The sequence below is a fragment of the Radiomyces spectabilis genome (assembly GCF_025331425.1).
Source record: "Radiomyces spectabilis strain NRRL 2753 chromosome Unknown BYT42scaffold_12, whole genome shotgun sequence".
NCBI lineage: Eukaryota > Fungi > Mucoromycota > Mucoromycetes > Mucorales > Radiomycetaceae > Radiomyces > Radiomyces spectabilis.
Window position 1 is genome coordinate 955,612 of NW_026251937.1, and position 20,235 is coordinate 975,846.

Consider the following 20,235-nt stretch of genomic DNA (forward strand, 5'->3'; position numbering starts at 1 on the left):
CTTATTTTATAGAGGGTATATCCATTTTTGCGTGCACTAGAGTAGTGTGTTAATGTAAAAAATTATAATAATAGGAAAGATCCCGGTCTTTTCCAGAAGGTAACGGCCTTCCACTGCATTATCTCTGCTTGCCTTTCCGGCACCATCCCTTGATCATCTGATCTGTTCATCTGTACACACGCATTTTGAGAAAAAAAGGATCAACGAAAACATTTTTGAAAGAGAACGAGCCTAATCAACTGTATTATTGCCGATTTGTTTTTCTGAACTTTAAAAGGATAGTAAAGGATCACTTTTGTTTGTATATTGGGATATCATTGGTCAATGTAGGCCAAGATGTCGCGCCGATAAGTGATGAGGGGCGAAAAGTGGGATCAGGGTCTACGAATTTTTAGGCTCACTGATAAGGTGAAATTGACATCCATTTTCGATCGTGAGTCCGAAACAGATAGCCAACAAGACAAAAGTTTCTTGAGTTAATTAATGGTGGTGCCCGAAAATAGTGTCGGTGTAACCCATGATGGAGGCAAGCTCCGTCCATCCAGAGGTTGCATGGTCGCCCACCGTGTGAACTTTTGCCACTGCAGCTTGATCCGTTTTGATCCCTTTGGCTGGGTTTTTAACTTTCTTTTTTATCGTCTGCCAACTTGCAACCATTATGATTGTTTGCTATTAGTTTTGGTAACTTTTGACGAGGGCAACGGAGTGGAAATCAAAAACTTCGCATGAACGATCTGAGAAACGCGCGGCTACACAGCCATGTAGGCTCTAGCTCTACTTCTCTTTGCTGGTGCGACGGGGATGTTCGGTGACTGATTAAGAATCGATAAAAAGAAAAGAGGAAGACTCGCTCAAAACTTATGCGGCAGGCAGAGGCGTGACGGAATTTCAACAAGGACTGTAGCACGAACAAGCTGTGTGCACTACTCATTGCATGGTGGTTGGATGATTTGCGTCGAGGGGGGGGGGGGGGAGGGGAAGGGGGAAACCCAAGCACTGTACTTTCCCACATTACACGCATCTCTATTGTTCTTCATGATGCAATGTTGTGGCGGTTACGGTGGATCCAAGTAAGCAACATACATGTTACTTTATTGGGTGGGGGGGAAGGAGCAGGGGGGAATCCTTCCTATTTTTTAATGCAGTACGATGGACAGCAAAGTGAGTGGTGCTGATCACAGAGACTAGGAGTTAGGTCTTACAAACGCGTCGAAATCCCACCAATGACTGCGTTTTGATGTTTTCATCAAGTGACATATCCGTATCAAAACCCGGAGATGCGACGTTTTTGACTATTTTCAAGGGCACTTGCTTATCGTGCGGTTTCCTTTCGTCCGACTTTTTGGGGTGACAGTGGTTGTTGAATTTAAGGTTTTGCCCGAATATATAAATAAGAGACCTGGCTCATCGTTACGACAAGTTACCTATTCATCTTTAAACCACATTATGCCGCTCAAAATTATTGGTGCAGGACTTGGACGTACAGGCACACACAGCTTGTGTACAGCTCTGGAGATGCTGGGGTATGAATGAGTGACGTGATATATCAATATCAGTAACGGACTGAGCTGATCATTGTGATTGGGGGTTTGTTTCTTTTTTCTCCAGTTACCGTACCCATCATGGTACAAAATTGATGACCGGACCCACGGAACATTTGGATGTATGGATGCGCGCCAAGCAGGATCCCAACCACGAAGATGAATGGGATCGTGTGTACGAGGGTTGGGACGCGGCCATTGATTGGCCTACGTGTACTTTTTACAAGGAAATCATTGAAAAGTATCCCGATGCCAAGGTGATTCTCACCGTTCGATCAGGCGACAGCTGGTATGATTCCATGTGCAAGACCATTTTCCGCGACATCTTTTTGGTAAAGAAGGAAGAAGTGCCTGAACATGTGCACCGGGTGGCGGAGTTGTGTCGAGCGATTATGTGCGATGGTGATACTGCCGATCTTGAGAACCCAGAACGAACAAGAGCCAAGCTCGTCAAGTTCTTTGATGATCATGTTGAAGAGGTAAAGCGTACCGTCCCGGCCGATCGATTGTTGATTATGGAGCTTGGCGAAGGATGGGAAAAGCTGTGTCCCTTTTTGGGCGTTGACATTCCCAAAGAACCTTACCCGAGAACGAACAGCAGCAGCCAGTTCCTATTCCAAAGTCTGGTGCAGCTTGTCCGCGACAATGAAGCCAAAAATGAAACTGAAACTTCGAAGGCAGCCAATACTCCGGCCGAAGTTGAAACCACCCGAGCTTGAAGGGGAAACTTTAAAAGAAGAATAGTTGACCTATACACAAGACCCTATGGGAATCTCACCTACTCGAATTTATCTTAACAACTCCTACCCTTCTTCAGTCATCGTATTCTGTAATATAAAGTGTAACAAAATCACCTCTTTTACTATGAATTAAAAAAAAAATACTCCTTTATGCAAACAAAATACACGTTTTGCCAAGTTTTTTCAATTGTAAAAAAAGTCACATTGTATAAACAATCGAATCATCTCATCATCTAGTCAACAAATAAAATAACACGTGCTCTTCGAATATACAGAACTTGAAAAAGATGCTACGGGCTTTTACAAAAGCCCTCCCCAAGCTCATTATGCACTTGATGTGAAGTGACTGTTGTGTTACCGCTAATCATATAGGACATTTCGAATACATCTGTAAATGGCTCTGAAACGCTGCAGGGACCGAAACAGATGGCTGCACAAAATTGGAGCCAAGTTAATTCTGCGCAATATCCTTTTTCATTGCAACTCCGCGTTGACAAGTCTGGATTGAAAATATCACATATAAGCCTTTTCAATCGATGCTTCAACATGTGGCTGGCGGTGGACGACTGATATACTTTAAGCATCATCATGTCGCAAATAAAACGAAGGACACCGCCGTTTCCTTATTCAAGATACTGTTTCACAGATGCATCGGCATTTTCCGCTCCGACAACAAGCAAGCATCACCAAGCATTTGCAATTAGCGCTCTTGTGGTATCTCGAATGACATTGAACGAGAATCGCCTAGCCTGTAGGTGCCGTATTCCAACTCAAGGGATCTCACCGCTGCACTTGTTTCTCATATCATAGATTTTATTACAATGTTGCCGTTGCTCAGAGCCGAAAGGGCAAAAAGAAAGAACAAGACTGTCAGAGACTTCAAAAGGCAAACTTTTTTTCTTTTTCACTTCACCTTGTTATGCGATACAGGGCTTGGCGTATAACAAGAAATTCGGCACCAGAAAAGTGTGAATTGATCTTGTGATACGATACAGTGCTTGGCGTGTAACAAGAGTTTCATCACGTTATACAATCGAGCCCTCAACGAATCATATGCCAGAAAAGCGCGAATTCTTGTTATATGACCATTCCAGCATCGTTTACTATTCATCTCTGCACTGAGACTTGGACTCCGTTGGCCCCTACAGCAACTACAGCGACAGCCGAGATCTCCATGCTGACGTCGATATAAGAAAAAAAAAACGTGAGTCTATCAATAAATACAGACTCGCCATAAGAAGCCATGTTGCTCCAAGTTGGAATGCAAGCGCGAAAATCTCGTGAATACGAGTGTATCAGATAAAAGAATGGTATGGGGCCCGGTGAAGCAAGGCAAGATGGAGCCGTCCAGGTGGAACACTCTCCTCTCAATGATATTTCTTTTCAGCTTTTAGTTGCACTGGCGTTCCATTATTGCAGTCCCTCATTTTCTCCTTTAACAAAAACATGTATTCGATTCGTTTCTCCTTCTATCGATACATGCCGCCTGAGCAGTAGGTTGACGCACTATTTGATTAGAGGTATTTTATTATCGTATGGATCATTGGTTTTTTTTTAAAGTCGGCAGTTTCGAAGGTTATTAGCTCTGAAGGATATGGTGTCGTTGACGATAGATGCAGGTTACCAGGCCATGCGTTCTCCCTTATTGTTCATGTAGAGTCCGCTGTGCTTGGTTCCCAATTGTTCCACAGTGTTCAAGACATCGGCAATGGCTTCTCGCGGGGTTAGCGGGGCCATGGATGTACCCATATCGGTCTGGATCCATCCGGGATGAATTGCTACGATTGTAAAATGTTCAGGTTGCAGATGAGAGGCCCAAGCTTTGGTGAGCATGTTCAAGGCCGCTTTGGAGACGTGGTATGCGGAGCTATAGCCTGTGTGTGTATTGGCAATGGACCCATCGTCGGACGATATATTTATGATACGTCGTGTATTGCGTTTGCGCAAAAGAGGAAGGAACACTTGACTAACGCTGGCCGTGCCGACCACATTCGTTTCAAAAACACGCATGTATTCCTTGGCAGGTCTATCACCAATGACGGTCCAAATTTGAGATATCCCGTACTATGTTTACAAGTGGTATCAAAAGACTTACGCTGCAAGGACATCGCCATCTTCACCCATAACACCTGCGTTATTGATAAGAACATCGATACCATCAGGTACAATCTTGACCACGGCAGCCACCGCAGACTGTGATGTTTTCGTGTTAATATGAAAGGCCTGCTCTCCTAGACATTTTTGTCCCGTTGAAATTTACCTTGATGGAGGCTTCATCCACCGTATCCAGCGTCACTGCATAAACATGTTTATTGTCCACCAGCTTTTTCAATTCTTGAGAGTTGTCTGGGGCTCGGGCGCAAGCAATGACTGTGTGCTTCTTTTCGGCAAGTTGACGTACAAATTCCAATCCGAGTCCTCGAGAAGCGCCCGTCACCAAATAAGTTAATGCCATTGTTTTTGAGAGGAATAATAAAAAACAAGTGTTTGTGTTAAATTGCAACCTCTTATTCAGCTCGTTTATTTAAAAAGCTGTCAAAAATGTCACTGGGTTTACAAGTCATGATGATGAAACAAACTTTGAAAGCATAAAGTGCTATCTATATATAGAAACTGAATCCAATGGTTCGTCACCTGAACGACTAGTTGGCACTATTATTTCAAAGTGATTGTTAATCTCCGAAGGTGCCGTAGTATTATACCATTCAGTTAGTAACCTTGTCGTCCTGTATTCTCGTCGCTTTCAAGAAGCCGTCCCATTATAGGGAATATGCATTGCTTTCATGATTCGCTTGAACAAAGTGTTTTACGGTTTCTGTAAGAAAATGCCTTTTTTGTCTTGTCGCAGATCACCTCTTCCGCAAAAAAAAAAATAGTGCGCCACTCAAAAGTTCCTAGTCGGAAACGATGCCATACCATAATGCCAAGAATGTATATGTAAGCTTAAAACGACTTGATGACTGACCGTGGTGCATATTGCGAGAATTTCTTTTTTTACAATTTATCTTGTATTCATGTGTGTAAAACCACAATGGCCTCTCTAATGCTTGAAAGATTATGACCTTATTTTTTTCGGCTGTGAACAAGCGTGTCAATTTTCAACATTCTACTGCAAGTGGCTTTCAAACTTCTATACCCAATGGCAGTAATGAGGAGCAGCCGAACAAACTTTATTATGCTTTTTAGATGATGAATACCGAGTGCTGTGACAGTAAAAGACAATATGTCCAGCGGGTCAATGGTAGCCCTGCAGATTGAATGGGCTCGACCGGAGGTGGCGTCGGAAGAAAGTTTAAACTCCACCTTGATGCGACCACAGTTCAAAGTCATTGGTTGCAATAAAAGCCATGCTCCAAACCGTTTTTTTCCCCCTTTTCTGACAATTTTATTATATGGCTGCTCAACTTTACAAGACAGAAAATGGTCGTCTGTTCCATGCCGGAGCAGTGGCCATTATCACTGTAGGGTACATATTTTTTGCTTGCAAGTTGACTAAGCATGACTGGAGGTTGACTCGAGTTTATGCATTGCGATGTTGATAGATTACCCGCAAGAGGTAAAACACATGTATCACGGTCGTTGTGTCGGTATATGCGCTGGATGGGCGTTTCTACCAAGGTTTTCAGTGTCGGCAATTACCGCCGAGAACGACTTCGCACCATTCCCGAAGAATACTTTGATCCCAGTGAGTTTCTTTTTTAAAAAAACATGTCCTCCCATTGGCGCTCAATCACTCATTGCGATCTCATTCCACCAGATAACAAGGCAGCTTTTGCGGCACGAATCAGAATTGCCGATGACTGTTTAGATGATTTGATCGAATGGTTACAGCATGGCGGAGGCCAAGTGGCCATTTACGACGGCAACAACGTGACAGAAGAACGACGCCGAGAAATCCACGACAAGCTCGTAAACCAGGATATTCATGTGAGTTTCTCAATGGTATACTTGACCGACATATGATTTTTTGGTGTTAACGGGTTGTCCATACAACCGCAGCCTCTTTTTATAGGTATTTGTGGAACAGTAGCAGGAAGTACCGAAAAAAAAAGGTCATGTCAGATTTAATGTTGTCTTTTTCGCTGTTGGATAGAATCCATTTGCAACAAACCCGAAATCGTTTTGGCCAATATTCGCAGTGTCAAGATCTCCTCACCCGATGTAAATACAATCCGTAACATGTCATCATTCGAGTATTATAGACTAAGCCGTTATGTTTTAGTATGTTGGATGGGAACCAGAAGAAGCCGTCAAAGATTACACAGTAAGTAATGGGTTGAGAAGCGTTTCAACACATCTTCGACTTACATGACGCTTTGGCGGTGATCCATTGTTAGAAAAGAATCGAGCAACACAAGATCAATTACGAAACCATTGCCGATTTGTCGTTGCCTTTTGTCAAGTTGATGAATGTGGGTGAACAGCTCATTGTCAACAATGTACAGGGATATCTTCAGGTAAGCTTATTCCATTCAGGCTCATCACGACCATTTTTTGTTCACGCACGGTTATTTTTCCATAGTCGCGTGTGGTGTATTACCTTATGAATCTTCATAATCGTCCACGCACCATTTATTTTGCTCGCGTAAGTGGTAATATCATACATCGATAGGATGAGAATCTAAATAGGGCGCTTGAAATTTTTCTTAAAAAAAGGCGGGTGAATCATTGAACCCCAATCTATACAAAGTGGATGCTGAATTGTCCCCGGAAGGACGACAATACGCGGAAAACTTGAAAAATTTTATGATTGCCTACCGAGAAAAGAAGCGAACAGAAGCGAACAATTCAGAGGATCAAGAGAGACCATTGTCGATCTGGACATCGACGAGAAAGAAGAGCCGACAGAGCGCTTTACCTTTTGCGGAAGCCGGTTTCCCTGTTCGACAACACTCTGTTCTGACTCAACTTAATCCGGGCGAAGTGGATGGACTCACTCCTGAGGAAATCAAGGTAAGCCAGAATACCACAAAAGCCGTTGACACATTTGGGCTTGCTAACCTAAAGCATAACGCAAAAGCAAAAATTCCCAGAGGAAGTGGCAAGAGCCCGTCAGGATCCTTACCGTCACCGTTACCCGCGGGCTGAGGTAGACTATATACGCTTGCTTTTTTATATCTGCAGCTCACGCTTTGTGCTTTTCTTGCTAGTCCTATCATGATTTGGCTATTCGATTAGAGTCCATCATCATGGAATTAGAGCGGGAAAAGAACGATGTTCTTATTATTGCTCACGATACAGTATTACGTTGTCTTTATGCGTATCTCTTTGACAGACCCGAAAGCGTAAGTGTCTATACAGCCAGTGTGATTCGAGGATGACAACATATCGACTCAAAACTATATGTCCTCGCTCGTGCTACTAGGAAATTCCGACGATCTCGATTCCTCGACCATTTTTAGTGGAAATCACTCCCACCGCTTATGGATGCAAGGAAACCCGCATGGAAATCACACCAGAATCTTGTGTTTAAAAATGTTTGTTTTATATTACAAGAAAAATCTCCATTCCTGAAAGAGAAAATATAACCGGGAAAAATGATTCATACTACAACTTTACACGTATAAATAGAGGGAAGATTGAATGAACAAAACAGGTTGTGATTTGATGACGATCTGGCCATTATTTCTTTAATCGGCCGATGCTTCTTTGGCCGCTTCTTGCAGGCTCTGATTAGACGATCGGCGTTGTGCAAGTTCCTAGATGCGAAGTGATTGAATTTGGAAAAAAAAGGTTACATGACGGTGGGGAAGAGTGATGTTTCAACACAAGACAATAGATACGTACCTCTAATTGTGCTGTGTCCACGAAACTGGGGACAAATTCAGTCTCGGTGGGTGTGGCGACTTTGGAAACACGTCGTTGACCTTCTTCAAATGTGGCCCCCAAGTTCTTAAGGGCGTCCATGCGTTCTGTACCACTCGGCATAGGCGAAACGTGGCCGGTAGAAATGGACGGTCGCGGTTTATCAGCTTGCTGAGAACTTGCGTGATGCTTGGAAAGGTCGCCGCTGGATGACATGGTTATCTTGAAAAAATCACCAAAAAATAGGAAAGGCAATAAGAAAGAAACTAACGGAATACCTTCAGGCAATAATAGGAACTTTAAAGTGGAAAAAAAACTCAGCGATCAATTTTACGTCATGCCGGCAAATACGAAAATTACCTTTTAAGGTATCCCATTCCGGATGTATCTCTCACTAGCCGAAAAAATGGGGACAGTGCCTATGGGCGATAGGTACGTTATCGTTGCACTAAAAAGCACCCTTCTCGAATCCAGATGATTTCCAAAATTAGTCAACCGCTGTCATCATTAACCATAATAGTAAGCTCCTTTGAGAAATAAAGTTTGAACTGTTGCCGCTCAAAAAAAAAGGATGCATTCCTGGTTGAAGATGGCATGATATCAGTATTATTTTTTTTCCCTCCGGAATCACTGGGATGAGAGAATACGAAAAGTTTATTTGTTTGATCTTTTTCGGTGGTATAAAAATAGAACGCAGCACACATTACATTTGTAAGATGCTCAAGAAAGAGTTGTCACAAGGTGAGCTGACTCGCATGCGACAGCTGCATGCGCACCGCAGATCAGGAACAGCCACATCCACTGGGAATTAAAGAGATCCTCCGGGGTCTTTGGCCTCAACAACTGAATCGAATTAATCCCTCAAATATTGTTAACAATGGGTTGAAAGAAATTTATTCCGAGATCTATAGCGAAAAAAGAGAATGCAAAAGGATACTTTGGGGAGGGGGAAGAATGGTCAATGAGATTATATAAAGTTTAAATACATGTGATTTATATTAGAAGCAAGAGTTTTTTCTTATTGCTGTACAATAGTAACAACAAACATCGCAATCAAAACGCCCAGCACACATGTGGATCCGAGAATTACCGCGCCTCGACTTGCTGGGAATTGGCCCTTGGTCATGGCGACTTGGGAATGAAAATATCGAGCATTGGCAAAGTACAGAAAAATGATGCTGAACACCACAAACGTTGCTCCCAGAGCTTTGCCTGTCTGTGCATGACTGTTACCCGTGGTCGGGGCAAGGTGGTACAGCTGTGTAATGGCTAAGGACGGACGAAGTGTGAGTGAGATATGATGAAATATATAAAAAACGTCCAACATCAATGGGGTACTTACCAACACCAACCGTGATAAGGGAAAGAGACGTACGTAACCATGCTAAAAATGTTCGTTCATTGGCTAATACAAAGGACCATCGAGTGAGTAACCTTAACTACACGGAGAAGAAAAAAAAAAAAACATTTCTTACCGAGATGATCTCGGGCAACACTGGCTTTGTTTTCCAGCATGGCCGATGTTGAAAAGCGAGTGTAATAGCGGTACAAGGCATCGTAGGGACTTTTGGATTCGTGCTGACGCTGAAATTGTTCCCGCATGCTTGCCTTTTCTTGCCGGGATTTGGTCCGTACAAGAAACGGTGGCACGAATTCGTGATGACGATTCTCGTCGTCGGTGGATTCTTCCGCATCGTCCGGTTCCGAATCTCGTACTGTGCTTAAAGCCGACGCCCGAGTCGGTGAAGGAAGGTGGGATTGCTTGGAGGAGTCCGGTATTTCAGCGCTAGTACTCATATTGTGCGTGCAAAACGGATCGGGAATAAGGCCAAAAAAAAATAACAAGGTGATGGGAGAAAAAAAAAATACTGCAGGCATGCAGGCAATTAAATGCAGTTTTTAATGATTTGACGTCACAGCCCAGGGTGGCCACTCAGCGGTGAGGATTCGTAAGGAACATGTTGCTTTCCTTCCTTCCTTGTTTTCCTTTTGACAGCCCAAAAAATCGGGATGATCAGTGCAAGGCAGCAAGATTCATGCAAAAGCCAGCTGCGGAATATGGCGTTGTATTCCGAACTGTTTCCTGTCAAGGCACAAAAGCAATGTCGCCATCTTCAAGCGTTTTCATTCGTCGAGAAAAACCAACGAACCATGACGGACAATGAAAATTTTCAACTTGACAATTTCTCTTGAGCACGGGCACGCAGTAAGAAGTAGACCAGAAACGTCGAGTACAATACCAGTGAATTAAAAATAAGAAAAGATATTTCTAATGAATACAAGATAATGGTACACAAAGATGGCCAGTAGCACTAACACACATAAGAAAAAAAGGGGCTGCAGATACTCGTATCTGGACGGCTATGCTTGTGTATACAATAGAATGGATCCCTTGATACAACTCGTGTTATCCGTTGACAAGGCACTTGGAGATGCTGGCCAGAGATATCATCAAATTCAAGTTCCTATTTTATTCAATGATTCACCTAGTGTGCTCCTGAAAAATGGACCCTGAAGAAGCTAGTTCGGATCCAATGATTTGTCCAAAAACGATCTAACGCGTATGAGCTTTTGGTTTGCTCAAAATTTCCACACTTGTGTTATATGTTATTCATTCACCAACAAATATCCATCGTATCATCATGCTTATGATACTTATACAGTCAGAGTTTTGCAAAACCGAATTGAAACGCAAATTGATATTTTGATGAGATAATAAAATTTCCAAAGTGTCATTTATACTCCTTCAAGTTGACGTTCAAGATCATCCATTTCGGCTCGAGCAGCTTGGTACTTTTCATTCAGTTCTTCATTCTTCTTTTCCATTTCTTCCAGCGTCTGCTCAAGCATGCTTGATTTCTTCTCCAGTTGTTCGACACGCAAATCCGCTTCTCGGAAGCTTTTTTTTTTTATATTGTAACAAAAGTGTTTTTTTAGTGCCTCTGATTTGTTTATCCGACCCAGTTCTTGTACCACCAGTGTGTGCCTTACCTGGAGGAGGATTCTTTGAAATCGTTTTCTACCTTTTCCAATTGTTCTTCCAAAAGTTTGACTTTGGCCTGCAGCGACGTTAATTCATGGTCCTTTTGTAACTGCTCCGTTTCGTATTGCTTGACTTTCTCCTCCAGTTCATCCGCACGCAGGTTGGCGGCTTCGGCTTCAGCACGTAGGGTAGAAAGTTTCTGAACATAAAAAAAAATTCACTTTTAATTCAAACCTCCGCCTTGATGGCGCTTCATCATTTTCATTTACCTCTTTGAACTTTTCCATTGAAACAATAATAAGATACAAGACGAGAATCAAAAGAACCCTTATCTACCCTTTGGTATTTATAAACCGGGGCCAAAATGTGCTTTATCACTTGATTTAGCCAATGGCACGAGCAGAAAGAAAAAGGGAAACTTCTCTCATGCTCCTACCCACTATCCCCTACGCTTCTCTCCTCACTCCCTACTAACACATCCAGCCGATGACGAAGTCGTTCAATTTCCCGAGGGATAACTACAATTTGTACATTTTATATAGAAAAGTATAGATCAAGTAAATATAATCAATGTATCCTGTCGACGGTGAATATCACAGTCCAATTTACACAACGTTGTCCACACCCGTGCCTCCAAGTATCCTAATTCATTTTCTCTCCTTTAGAACATGGTCATCATACACACTTGAAAAAGATCATAATTTTACCTCGAGCTTGCGAAAGATTGGCCCATCACAGCCGCAGCGCCTAACCCACATTGTCAGTTGGCTGAATATGGAAACTGATAAAGAAAATATGACGATATAGATTTCTTACCGTAAGAAATGGCAGCGAGCAAAAGACACACAGCTGCGGCAATTAGTGGACCGGTATTCATCAACCTGGAAAGGAACATCACCACGGCAAAACTATGTCCATATCTCCGTTACCATGAAAGAAAGAGAGAACAAATCACTCCCATCACCACTTACATGAGATACATCACAGCTCGAAAGTAACAGTTTTCAAAATAGGCAATGAAACCATCACTGTATAATATGGTCAATCTTCAAATAACCTATTCTCCTTGTTGCCTATTTTCTTTGACTTACAATTTCGGGCTAGTGGGGCACACCTATGGAACTCAACATAAATATCCAATTCGTTTCAATGACAATGGCTCTGTTCATATCTACCTTTAGACAAAGGGGAATTTCCACCATTAAAAGGATAAATGCAATGACCCTAGCAATGGTGCGTTAATACGTTTCAGACAGGCAGCCATCTACTATCGGAAAATATGAAACCATTACCATCCCACAATACTAAACACAATGTGACTCTGGAGACCGACGATACCCAGAGCAATCAGAACTGCACAAGTGAACACGGTATCAACAACTGAATGACATGGACTACGCGTTGAAAGTCAAACGACTTACGAATAATGGAAGCAATACCGAGCCTACGTTGTGTATCATATCAGAATGGGGTTTTTTCCTATTATCCTTTCGCGAAAATTGCGTACCATTGCCCGTAAAGTGAGAAATTTCTGGACTTTATTTCATCAAAACATCCCATGATAAAGAAATATTATTTGTTCAAATAATGGCTCGGAGCGCAAGATAAAACAGAAAAGAGAAAGGAAAAAAGGAAAAAGTAAAGACGGTTCAGGAAGCCTATGTGCACAATTGGATTTTGGAAAAGCGCGATGGCGGGGATTGTGCTGACAAAAAAAATGTAACTTGGCAAACAATGCACTCCGCGTCCGCACCAGCTGAAAACAGGTCATTGTTTTACAACAGACAAAATCTTAAGGCTTGGTATATAATTTGGTGCTTGTTATTATCAGTAAAATCATGATTGATATTAACCCAAGGTGGCACCTGTATCTCTCATCCTTGTCGGCGGGGACCCTCAATTTTTTACTTCTCCCCAGCTTTTTTTTTTTTTGCTTTGACACAATCAAGTCTGGGGTTAAAAAGTCACATGCCTGTGATGTCATTTGAAGGAGAGGGGAGTCACACGTGACTCGCATTTTTCATGATCATTTTTTTGTATCCCACCATTCACCGCGGTCGATGGAAAGGGCTCATCTTTCTCCCCAAGTCAGGTGAGTGAAATGGGTTCAAACGTCACAAGTCACGAGAAGTAGTAAAAGAGCCCGACCAGTGAGCGAACGAGGATTGAACAACAGAAATATCATATAACCCTCACTAACACCAGCATTTCCTTTTTATCATGACTATACCAGGCATCTCTATACCTTGGTTGACACCGGCCACTATCTGTTCCATCTTATTTTTTACTTTGAGTGTTTCTTGACCTATCCCCCCTTTTCTTACTGTGTGTAACCTTCACTGATGTCTGCCGATTCCATGATGGAGCAGAAACATGAAAACGACATGGCCAACGTAAGTGTTCCTTACACGAATGTGTCAAAAGAGGATACGGTGGTTGAAAGGCAAAAACACCAGAAATGGCTGTGAAAGGAAGGGGGGAAGATGAACGAACAAGTAACGGTGGGAAAAGCGACATTTCTAATTCCAATATTTTGTTTTTTACAAGTCGGATAACGGCCAACACGCCAAAGCTGACGAGAGAGGAGAAGTATTAAAGCAAGATACCAATGCTGTGCCGCCCGTTTCAAATTCATCGAATTATTCAACAACGAATACTGCAGCGACACATTTGTGGTAAGTCATATGCCAAGCTTTCCTTTTTTTTTTTTTCTTTTTTAGAGTTTATCTAGGTTACTCAGCTGTATGGAAAATAGGGCCAATATTACGCCTTCGCAGTCTGCGTCGTTACAGGCTCTTCATCAGTCCATGCAAAATGCGGTGGGTATGAATTCTCTTGGTACTTTGACAGCCGTTGCTCAGCATCAGCATCATCAGCAACAACAACAACAACAACAGCAAGATACACGATACCAATCTCCATCCCAACATACACAGCAACCGTCTCCGTCTCAACAGCAGCAGCAGCAACAACAACAACAACAACAACAACAATCACCTCAGCAGCATAACGTTTCAACACAGTCACCAGAGCAACGCGGTTCGCAGCGGCCAGCCCTTGCACCGGCATCCGGCGAGTCACAGCAGCTGGTAGATCAGGATCCGGCCACCAAACCTGCAGTGGGCACAGACGAATGGCATCGTCAACGGCGCGAAAACCATAAACAAGTGGAACGTCGACGTCGTGAAACAATTAATGAGGGGATCAACGAAATTGCGCGAATTGTCCCCGGATGCGAGAAAAACAAGGGGTCCATCTTACAACGAGCTGTGGCCTACATCCAACAGCTAAAAGATAATGAGGCTGCAACCCTCGAAAAATGGACGCTGGAGAAATTGTTAACAGATCAAGCTATGAACGAATTGAACCGTCAGGTGGAGATGTTAAAGGCGGAATTGGATCGCACTAGACAAGAAAACAATTACCTCAAACGGCAGTTGGAAGATGCATCAAGTTCGGAAATCAAACGTTTAAAAACCGAATCCTCCCAACAGGATGCATCATCAAAAAATGCGTAGACGATGCATTCACTATTCCATCATGCTTTGCCTTGTTCTATGTCTGCGGATAACCTTCCCATTCTCTTATTTTCCCTATATTCTTTTTTTTTTGTGAATTCCTCAGAAGCTTAACAATCTATTTTAATTTTTCCTTTGACTGCGCGTTGCCTTTATGAATATCACTTGATTTGGATGATGATCACATGTACACTTTTTTGCCCACTTTTTTCAAATGGCGCAAACAAAAATCCGTCGCTTTTTCACGGAGTTTGCAGCTGTCTATTTGACTAGTGGTTCGGCTCTGGCTCGGCTCGGTTAGGTTTGGCTTAGTTTGGCTTGGATTGGCTTGGCTTGGCTTGGAATTGAATGAGTAATGTATGCTGTAGTTAGGTAATTGGGTAGTCTATGAGCAGTAATATCATTTTTTTTCCAAGCACCTAAGGATCGTTTTGTCCAAAGAAGCGATTTGCTGTTTTAGAGACAGCAATAAATGAATAGAAAATAAGAATTCAAAAATCCCGAAATGGAATAATGGATTCTTTTGAATGTTTAACCGGTTGATCAGCTCTTCATGATTCAGTGGATCAAGTCATTGTTCGTGGGCAAATGGGTACTATGGAAGAAGATCATCAAATGTATCATTGCGTATGAACTGGGCACCATCATGATTTTGTTCCCCAGTGTGAACGAAAATGTGGGAGTGGTGCCTTATCTCGTAACGCTTGGTACTTTGTTCTTCAATGCCAGCGGCACAGCCGGAAACCAGGTGGCAGAAATGATGCTCAATGTGCTCATGATGGTCCCCGCAGCGATATGGTGCGCCATTATGCTGTACCTCTGCACTCTGTACAACACGGCGCTTCAGAATGGTGCTCCTCTGTATTTCAATGGGGCCGGTGTCATAGCAGCGCTGTCATTTTTCATTTGCGTATTTGTGATTGCCTATTTGCGTTTGCGTTATCCGCGCCTTTTTATACCATCCTTGCAAGGCTTCACAATCCCTTTTTTCGGTTTGACTAAAGGCATCTACGACACCTCGTTCAGTGTCATGAATATCGTTAATATTCTTTACCCGGTTCTTATCGGTGGCGCCATTGCCCTCATCGTCAATTTGTGCTTGTGGCCCGAAACCGCCGCCAAAGCTTCGGAGTAAGCAGAAACGCAATCAACCGCTTCAAACAAAAGAGATCAAGCATTTACTCAATGGTGGGATATTTTTAATAGAGCATCTTTAGGTCATGCCATTGCGTCGGTGCGTAACGTGCTCACTTTTATTCAGGACAACATCCTAAAAAGCGATCAGTCGATTCCGTTTGCCGATGACATTGAAGTAGCCGGTCAACTCCGCCAAATGAACGATCAATTGCAAGCCGATATCAATCAAATGAAGAAAGCTATCAAGGAAGCAAAGTACGAGATTGTGATTTCTCGCTATTCGCCACGAAGCCATAGGCAGATTGCCAAGTCACTCGACGCCCTGTCCCGAAACATGCTCGGGTTTTCGTTGGCGTTCGCAAGAGAGGTCGAGATTATGTTGCGCCTCAAATCCCAGACGTTTTTGGTTAAGGATCACGACAACGACGAGCATTTGGCGATACGTCAGAGGATCATTGAGAAAAAACCTTCGTTGTACGATGAACGACCGCATTCCCTGCCTCTAGATAATGGATACCATCCTGCTCAGTATAAGCAACTGGCTCGTTTACAAAGCGCAGTCCAGCCCGACATGTACCGGTTTATTCAGGTGTGCAATTATGCTGTGTCGGGAATTGAAGCCAGGTTAGCCGATCACAAAGCCATTCCAGCTTCAGGCACCGGAGGTCCAACGAATGACAAAGAAAGCCAGGAAGAGTCTCTGTCCGAAGCACTGGAACATCTTCGCTCGGCCGAATTGATCCTCGAACAAGAATATGAAGAGCGACGCTCTTCACCGGTGCAAGATCATTTCCTGGTGTACTCTATTGTATTTTCACTGATCGAATTTGGAAGAGAATTGATCCAATTGGAGGAACATACCGACGCATTACTAAAGCAGCGAACGTCGCAACGATGGCCAAGCATCTTCTTTCCCCGCATGCCGCTTCACAAGTGGATCAGCCGAGCCAGTGAAAGTCGAGCGCAACGAGTACCAGCTGAGGACGCCGTTTTTGAAATCGAAGGGTTGGAAAGAGAAAGAACACGACAACCGTCCAACGCCGGTCCAAGTGACGCAGCTGATGCGTCTGCAGGAATTCATCGAGAGCATCGATTATCGACGGAAAGCCAATTTACCGATGTGGAAAAGGGGATCCCGCTACAGCATGCGCCCGGTCTGCATGCGTGGAATCAGTGGCTGCGTACTTTCAATCGATGGATGCACAGAGGACCCACACGATACGCTATCAAATTTGCCATTACCATGGAACTGTTGGCTCTCATGTCTTGGTTACCTGTTCCAGGAGCGAACGATCTGTATAATGTAAGCTTGAAATGCATTTTTGGTTTTCCAATGGAGTAGCGATGCTCACGTGAGTAATTTTTTTTTTCAAGAATTACCACGGCCAATGGGCACTTTTATCGGCCATGGTGGTGTTCAATTTTACTGTGGGATCGACTGCAATCCAATGCCTTTTCCGTGTGGCAGCGACCATCATTGGTGCCGTTGCTGGCTACATTGCACTCTTGGCGGCCCACCGTAATGAAAATCCGTATGTACTGGCGGTGCTGATTCTTGTCTTCCAGATCCCTCTGTGGTATATTTTGTTAGGATCCAAATACCCTCGTATTGGATTTATTTCGCTGTTGACGTTGGCTGTCATTACGTCCACCGATTACATTGATAAGTATCACGAAAGCTTATTCCAGCCCGTGTGGGTGCGAACCGTTACTGCCATTCTTGCCATTATTGTTGTGATGGTGGTGGATCAGATTGTTTGGCCCGTGTGGGCTCGTAAAGAGACTCGCAAGCATCTGGCCGACTTGCTTATCGCTACCGGGATCCAGTACTCTCGTGTGGCGTCCCTGGTGTGCCAAGACAATACGAGTAGTCGCCGATATCAAGCGACGCTGACCGACGCCCAGTTCAATAGCAAACATTTACGCCGACAATTGCGCTTGACCACCGAAATGTTGGGACTCACCGCCACGGAACCGCGTTTGACCAAAGGTCCATTTCCCATCCACTTGTACCGTAAAATCTTGGAACATGAAAAGTATATCCTATACTGGATCGATCACATTTTAAAAGTTCAGGTATGTCGATTTGGTAACCCTAGTTTGTCCTTAAACCATTAACTCAATGACACGACAAAAAAAAAAGGCTTTTATCACTCCTCATGTGCGCAAGATGATCATGAATCCCTTGAATCCTTACCGGAAAGAAATGGCGGCAGCCGTTCACATGTATCTGTTTACCCTCGCTGGGTCACTGCGTACCAAATCATCCCTTCCAGCTTCCTTACCGTCAGCCGAAGTCGCTCGTCGGTTGCTGCAACGACGACAAGTCCAGTTATGGCGAGAAAATAATCAGAAATCAGGAAGTTTACTATCGCCTAACATGTCCAAAGAAGAAAGTGCGACCAATCAAGTGTATTGGCAGACTTATGCAGCGGGATCCGTCGAAGTGATTGCCGAGCAAGAAGCCATGGGTCAGTGTGTGGCTGAACTTATGGGACAATACGTCTTCCGTGCTGCCACCGAAGATTGGACCAGCTAAAATCAATTATCAAAGAGAGGTGATATCCTTCTAAAACTAACCCTCCCCTCCCCCCTCTCCTCTTGTATATTAATATGTGTAATGATCGTTTAGAGTAATTTATTAGAGTTTTTTCGCATTCTTCCTTTCCCCAATGAGATGTCTGCTTTCAGTCAACCAATAGATGAGGTAAAAGCTTATTGTAAAACCAAATGAAGAAGAACTGTTCGAGTATCGAACGTGATGAAAAATATAAATAACCTTACTAGTAGATTATGAATAGAAACCAAGGGATGAGTCATCATGTGAGGCAAATTTTGGAAACAAATAATCAACTTACCCCTAGGGCATTTAGCTGTGGGAACAGCGATAACTGATCCGGATGATATCATGAATGTTTTGGAATCTTGCTACTTGAGGCTTCCGCTTCGGACCGCTTCCTCTTGAAAAGTGTCGGCCTTTCGTTATTCTCTCGGTGGCCAAACAGGATCTTGCGGAAATTAAGGATTGCAGTCAAGTCGCGATTCCATAATTTATAGCCATGATCATGTTTACATTTTTGATTTATACATCTAAGAATAAGCGTAAGCAAGCACATTCAATATCAAATCCACTTTCATTCATCGGTTACCATAACAGACCATGGCATAATACTTCTGGCTGCTTCGTTCGTCGGTATGGCCTGGGATTGGGCACCTTCTTGAATTTTTTCCAACGGATCGCCGCAGTCAGGACAGCACGAGGACGTTCTGAATTCATCGAGCAAGTACACCTCGAAACCTTGTTTTTTGAGCATCCGTCGCATGTCTACACCTCTGATCGGCTCATGGAACTTGACATTTGATGCCGACCAATTTCCCATGATTAAAGCCTGATCCCACCCAAAGCACAAATTTATGGTTCTCGTCAATCGAGAATCTGCTAGGCACTGATTAAAATAGGCTGAGAGTCGTAGTTTTCGGAAAAGAGGGTATACTGATAGATTTGAGGTCGTGTTCGCATAGAAATGCGATAGTTCCTGAGATACGCTTGCGGTTTCCCGTAGATTGTGACAATACGTCTCGAGGTCATTGACTGAAATGTGATGCTGTGATAATTTTTCCTGCGCAGTCTTGACATTTGGGAATTGGCTGACTAATGTCTCTCTGATCCTTCTGTACTTTTCGTCTTCAATTCATTCGCCTTCTGGCAGGAGGTGTAACGATAGAGGATCCTTGCGTTTGGTTCGGAGTACTCGTGCAGAAAAGCAAATCCGTTCGTCCTGGGTCGACCAACACACAGCGGCCCTCCAGGCATCTTTTGCTCAATTGGAGTAAGCGAGTCAACGTACGGTACATCTTCGTCCAAGAACCTTCGCCTTTTTTTTCCCGGCCTCCTTTGCGACTTGCAAAATTTTGCTTGATGGCACTCACCCCTACGCCATCTGTCTGCAGAGTTCCATAAAATGACAAACCTTTGCCCTTCGTTTGCTTGAAAGGTCTGCTGTCGAGATCCACGACCCGGCTCCACAGATCAAGGTTGCTTAGTCCTTTAACGTTTCTTTGGTTCAAGTTGAGATTTTGCGTATATAGGATCCGCGTGTCAATCAGCATGTACCGCGGCGACCAGGCAGTATGAATCGGGAAGCAGGTGAAGGAGCGCCAACCTCGTTGAGAAAATAAGCAAGATAACCGATAAAATGCAAGAAAATGGTTTTTTTTTCAGGGAGTTTTGACATCATAATAAATACTATCTTTCGCGAATTGATATGTCGATGTGCAGGAATTGAAAAATGGTTGCAAAAAATCATAGTGCGGTAGTTATACGGGTTGATCAGATCGCGATAGGTTCTGGTCGTCGCTCTGACGGTGCTGCTTCTCGAGCGTCTGTTTGTGAGCGAGAGGAAGATTTCAATGAAAAAGCAAATTTTTAACTCACTTTTTTTATGCACTAATCTCACAACAGTGACAGAACCTTGTAAATAAAGCAGCGGGGCGTAAAAAATGAAAAGCCA

The 20,235-nt window shown here is 43.4% G+C and overlaps 11 protein-coding genes across 11 annotated transcripts; 4 read left to right on the top strand and 7 right to left on the bottom strand.

The window, feature by feature from the left end:
* Window positions 1–1,446: 1,446 nt before the first annotated feature.
* On the top strand, window positions 1,447–3,584 carry BYT42DRAFT_595312 (P-loop containing nucleoside triphosphate hydrolase protein; the record flags this gene model as incomplete). Its single annotated transcript, XM_051570838.1, has 3 exons — window positions 1,447–1,523; window positions 1,609–2,148; window positions 3,581–3,584. 3 exons carry the CDS (start codon window positions 1,447–1,449, stop codon window positions 3,582–3,584), a joined length of 621 nt encoding a protein of 206 aa, XP_051420218.1.
* A 317-nt stretch (window positions 3,585–3,901) lies between these two features.
* BYT42DRAFT_502269 (4-dihydrotrisporin dehydrogenase) lies at window positions 3,902–4,736 on the bottom strand (the record flags this gene model as incomplete). Its single annotated transcript, XM_051564817.1, has 3 exons — window positions 3,902–4,307; window positions 4,377–4,474; window positions 4,542–4,736. 3 exons carry the CDS (start codon window positions 4,734–4,736, stop codon window positions 3,902–3,904), a joined length of 699 nt encoding a protein of 232 aa, XP_051420219.1.
* Window positions 4,737–5,673: 937 nt separating this feature from the next.
* Window positions 5,674–7,754, top strand: BYT42DRAFT_617176 (6-phosphofructo-2-kinase-domain-containing protein; the record flags this gene model as incomplete). Its single annotated transcript, XM_051572156.1, has 12 exons — window positions 5,674–5,747; window positions 5,824–5,966; window positions 6,039–6,208; window positions 6,281–6,293; window positions 6,375–6,442; window positions 6,504–6,545; window positions 6,619–6,738; window positions 6,804–6,866; window positions 6,938–7,234; window positions 7,302–7,370; window positions 7,432–7,566; window positions 7,647–7,754. 12 exons carry the CDS (start codon window positions 5,674–5,676, stop codon window positions 7,752–7,754), a joined length of 1,302 nt encoding a protein of 433 aa, XP_051420220.1.
* A 314-nt stretch (window positions 7,755–8,068) lies between these two features.
* BYT42DRAFT_475429 (uncharacterized protein) lies at window positions 8,069–8,218 on the bottom strand (the record flags this gene model as incomplete). The annotated part of the gene is made up of 1 exon (XM_051563607.1): window positions 8,069–8,218. A coding segment is annotated over one exon (150 nt), but the record flags the coding sequence as incomplete, so codon positions are not given.
* Window positions 8,219–8,962: 744 nt separating this feature from the next.
* Window positions 8,963–10,329, bottom strand: BYT42DRAFT_583149 (uncharacterized protein). Its single transcript, XM_051569752.1, has 4 exons — window positions 10,004–10,329; window positions 9,562–9,930; window positions 9,429–9,491; window positions 8,963–9,355 (listed from the first exon to the last, which is right to left on the bottom strand). The coding sequence occupies exons 2-4, from the start codon at window positions 9,881–9,883 to the stop codon at window positions 9,105–9,107; spliced, it is 636 nt and encodes a 211-aa protein (XP_051420222.1). The 5' UTR covers window positions 9,884–9,930; window positions 10,004–10,329; the 3' UTR covers window positions 8,963–9,104.
* Window positions 10,330–10,426: 97 nt separating this feature from the next.
* BYT42DRAFT_583152 (tropomyosin) lies at window positions 10,427–11,371 on the bottom strand. The gene is made up of 3 exons (XM_051569753.1): window positions 11,339–11,371; window positions 11,078–11,268; window positions 10,427–10,985 (listed from the first exon to the last, which is right to left on the bottom strand). The coding sequence occupies exons 1-3, from the start codon at window positions 11,354–11,356 to the stop codon at window positions 10,823–10,825; spliced, it is 372 nt and encodes a 123-aa protein (XP_051420223.1). The 5' UTR covers window positions 11,357–11,371; the 3' UTR covers window positions 10,427–10,822.
* Window position 11,372: 1 nt separating this feature from the next.
* Window positions 11,373–12,785, bottom strand: BYT42DRAFT_583153 (golgi apparatus membrane protein TVP18). The gene is made up of 9 exons (XM_051569754.1): window positions 12,577–12,785; window positions 12,491–12,513; window positions 12,362–12,422; window positions 12,245–12,293; window positions 12,161–12,183; window positions 12,041–12,097; window positions 11,886–11,977; window positions 11,777–11,816; window positions 11,373–11,711 (listed from the first exon to the last, which is right to left on the bottom strand). Exons 1-9 carry the CDS (start codon window positions 12,627–12,629, stop codon window positions 11,675–11,677), a joined length of 435 nt encoding a protein of 144 aa, XP_051420224.1. The 5' UTR covers window positions 12,630–12,785; the 3' UTR covers window positions 11,373–11,674.
* Window positions 12,786–13,596: 811 nt separating this feature from the next.
* BYT42DRAFT_96724 (uncharacterized protein) lies at window positions 13,597–14,864 on the top strand. The gene is made up of 2 exons (XM_051572911.1): window positions 13,597–13,744; window positions 13,825–14,864. The coding sequence occupies exon 2, from the start codon at window positions 13,877–13,879 to the stop codon at window positions 14,585–14,587; it is 711 nt and encodes a 236-aa protein (XP_051420225.1). The 5' UTR covers window positions 13,597–13,744; window positions 13,825–13,876; the 3' UTR covers window positions 14,588–14,864.
* Window positions 14,865–15,344: 480 nt separating this feature from the next.
* On the top strand, window positions 15,345–18,263 carry BYT42DRAFT_502361 (uncharacterized protein; the record flags this gene model as incomplete). Its single annotated transcript, XM_051564821.1, has 5 exons — window positions 15,345–15,718; window positions 15,794–16,123; window positions 16,175–17,027; window positions 17,099–17,800; window positions 17,868–18,263. The coding sequence occupies 5 exons, from the start codon at window positions 15,345–15,347 to the stop codon at window positions 18,261–18,263; spliced, it is 2,655 nt and encodes an 884-aa protein (XP_051420226.1).
* Window positions 18,264–18,604: 341 nt separating this feature from the next.
* On the bottom strand, window positions 18,605–19,146 carry BYT42DRAFT_583171 (uncharacterized protein). Its single transcript, XM_051569755.1, has 2 exons — window positions 18,880–19,146; window positions 18,605–18,814 (listed from the first exon to the last, which is right to left on the bottom strand). The coding sequence occupies exons 1-2, from the start codon at window positions 18,999–19,001 to the stop codon at window positions 18,631–18,633; spliced, it is 306 nt and encodes a 101-aa protein (XP_051420227.1). The 5' UTR covers window positions 19,002–19,146; the 3' UTR covers window positions 18,605–18,630.
* A 17-nt stretch (window positions 19,147–19,163) lies between these two features.
* On the bottom strand, window positions 19,164–19,938 carry BYT42DRAFT_583174 (uncharacterized protein; the record flags this gene model as incomplete). Its single annotated transcript, XM_051569756.1, is given in 4 exon segments — window positions 19,164–19,270; window positions 19,477–19,538; window positions 19,573–19,579; window positions 19,594–19,938. The coding sequence occupies 4 exon segments, from the start codon at window positions 19,832–19,834 to the stop codon at window positions 19,164–19,166; spliced, it is 417 nt and encodes a 138-aa protein (XP_051420228.1). The 5' UTR covers window positions 19,835–19,938.
* Between the last annotated feature and the right edge of the window lie 297 nt (window positions 19,939–20,235).

What these genes read in the sequence shown, in the direction of transcription:
- BYT42DRAFT_583149 (XM_051569752.1), bottom strand. Translation starts at nt 9,883, where the DNA reads ATGAGTACTAGCGCTGAAATACCGGACTCCTCCAAGCAATCCCACCTT. An exon ending in TGTTGCCCGAGATCATCTCG is followed by an intron (nt 9,492 to 9,561) that starts GTAAGAAATGTT and finishes CCTTTGTATTAG; the next exon opens with CCAATGAACGAACATTTTTA. An exon ending in CCTTATCACGGTTGGTGTTG is followed by an intron (nt 9,356 to 9,428) that starts GTAAGTACCCCA and finishes GTCCGTCCTTAG; the next exon opens with CCATTACACAGCTGTACCAC.
- BYT42DRAFT_583152 (XM_051569753.1), bottom strand. An exon ending in TTCAAAGAATCCTCCTCCAG is followed by an intron (nt 10,986 to 11,077) that starts GTAAGGCACACA and finishes AAAAAAAAAAAG; the next exon opens with CTTCCGAGAAGCGGATTTGC.
- BYT42DRAFT_583153 (XM_051569754.1), bottom strand. Translation starts at nt 12,629, where the DNA reads ATGGGATGTTTTGATGAAATAAAGTCCAGAAATTTCTCACTTTACGGG. An exon ending in CGGTATTGCTTCCATTATTC is followed by an intron (nt 12,423 to 12,490) that starts GTAAGTCGTTTG and finishes TCACTTGTGCAG; the next exon opens with TTCTGATTGCTCTGGGTATC. An exon ending in AAATTCCCCTTTGTCTAAAG is followed by an intron (nt 12,184 to 12,244) that starts GTAGATATGAAC and finishes TGAGTTCCATAG; the next exon opens with GTGTGCCCCACTAGCCCGAA.
- BYT42DRAFT_96724 (XM_051572911.1), top strand. Translation starts at nt 13,877, where the DNA reads ATGCAAAATGCGGTGGGTATGAATTCTCTTGGTACTTTGACAGCCGTT.
- BYT42DRAFT_583171 (XM_051569755.1), bottom strand. Translation starts at nt 19,001, where the DNA reads ATGAATTCAGAACGTCCTCGTGCTGTCCTGACTGCGGCGATCCGTTGG. An exon ending in GAAGTATTATGCCATGGTCT is followed by an intron (nt 18,815 to 18,879) that starts GTTATGGTAACC and finishes GCTTATTCTTAG; the next exon opens with ATGTATAAATCAAAAATGTA.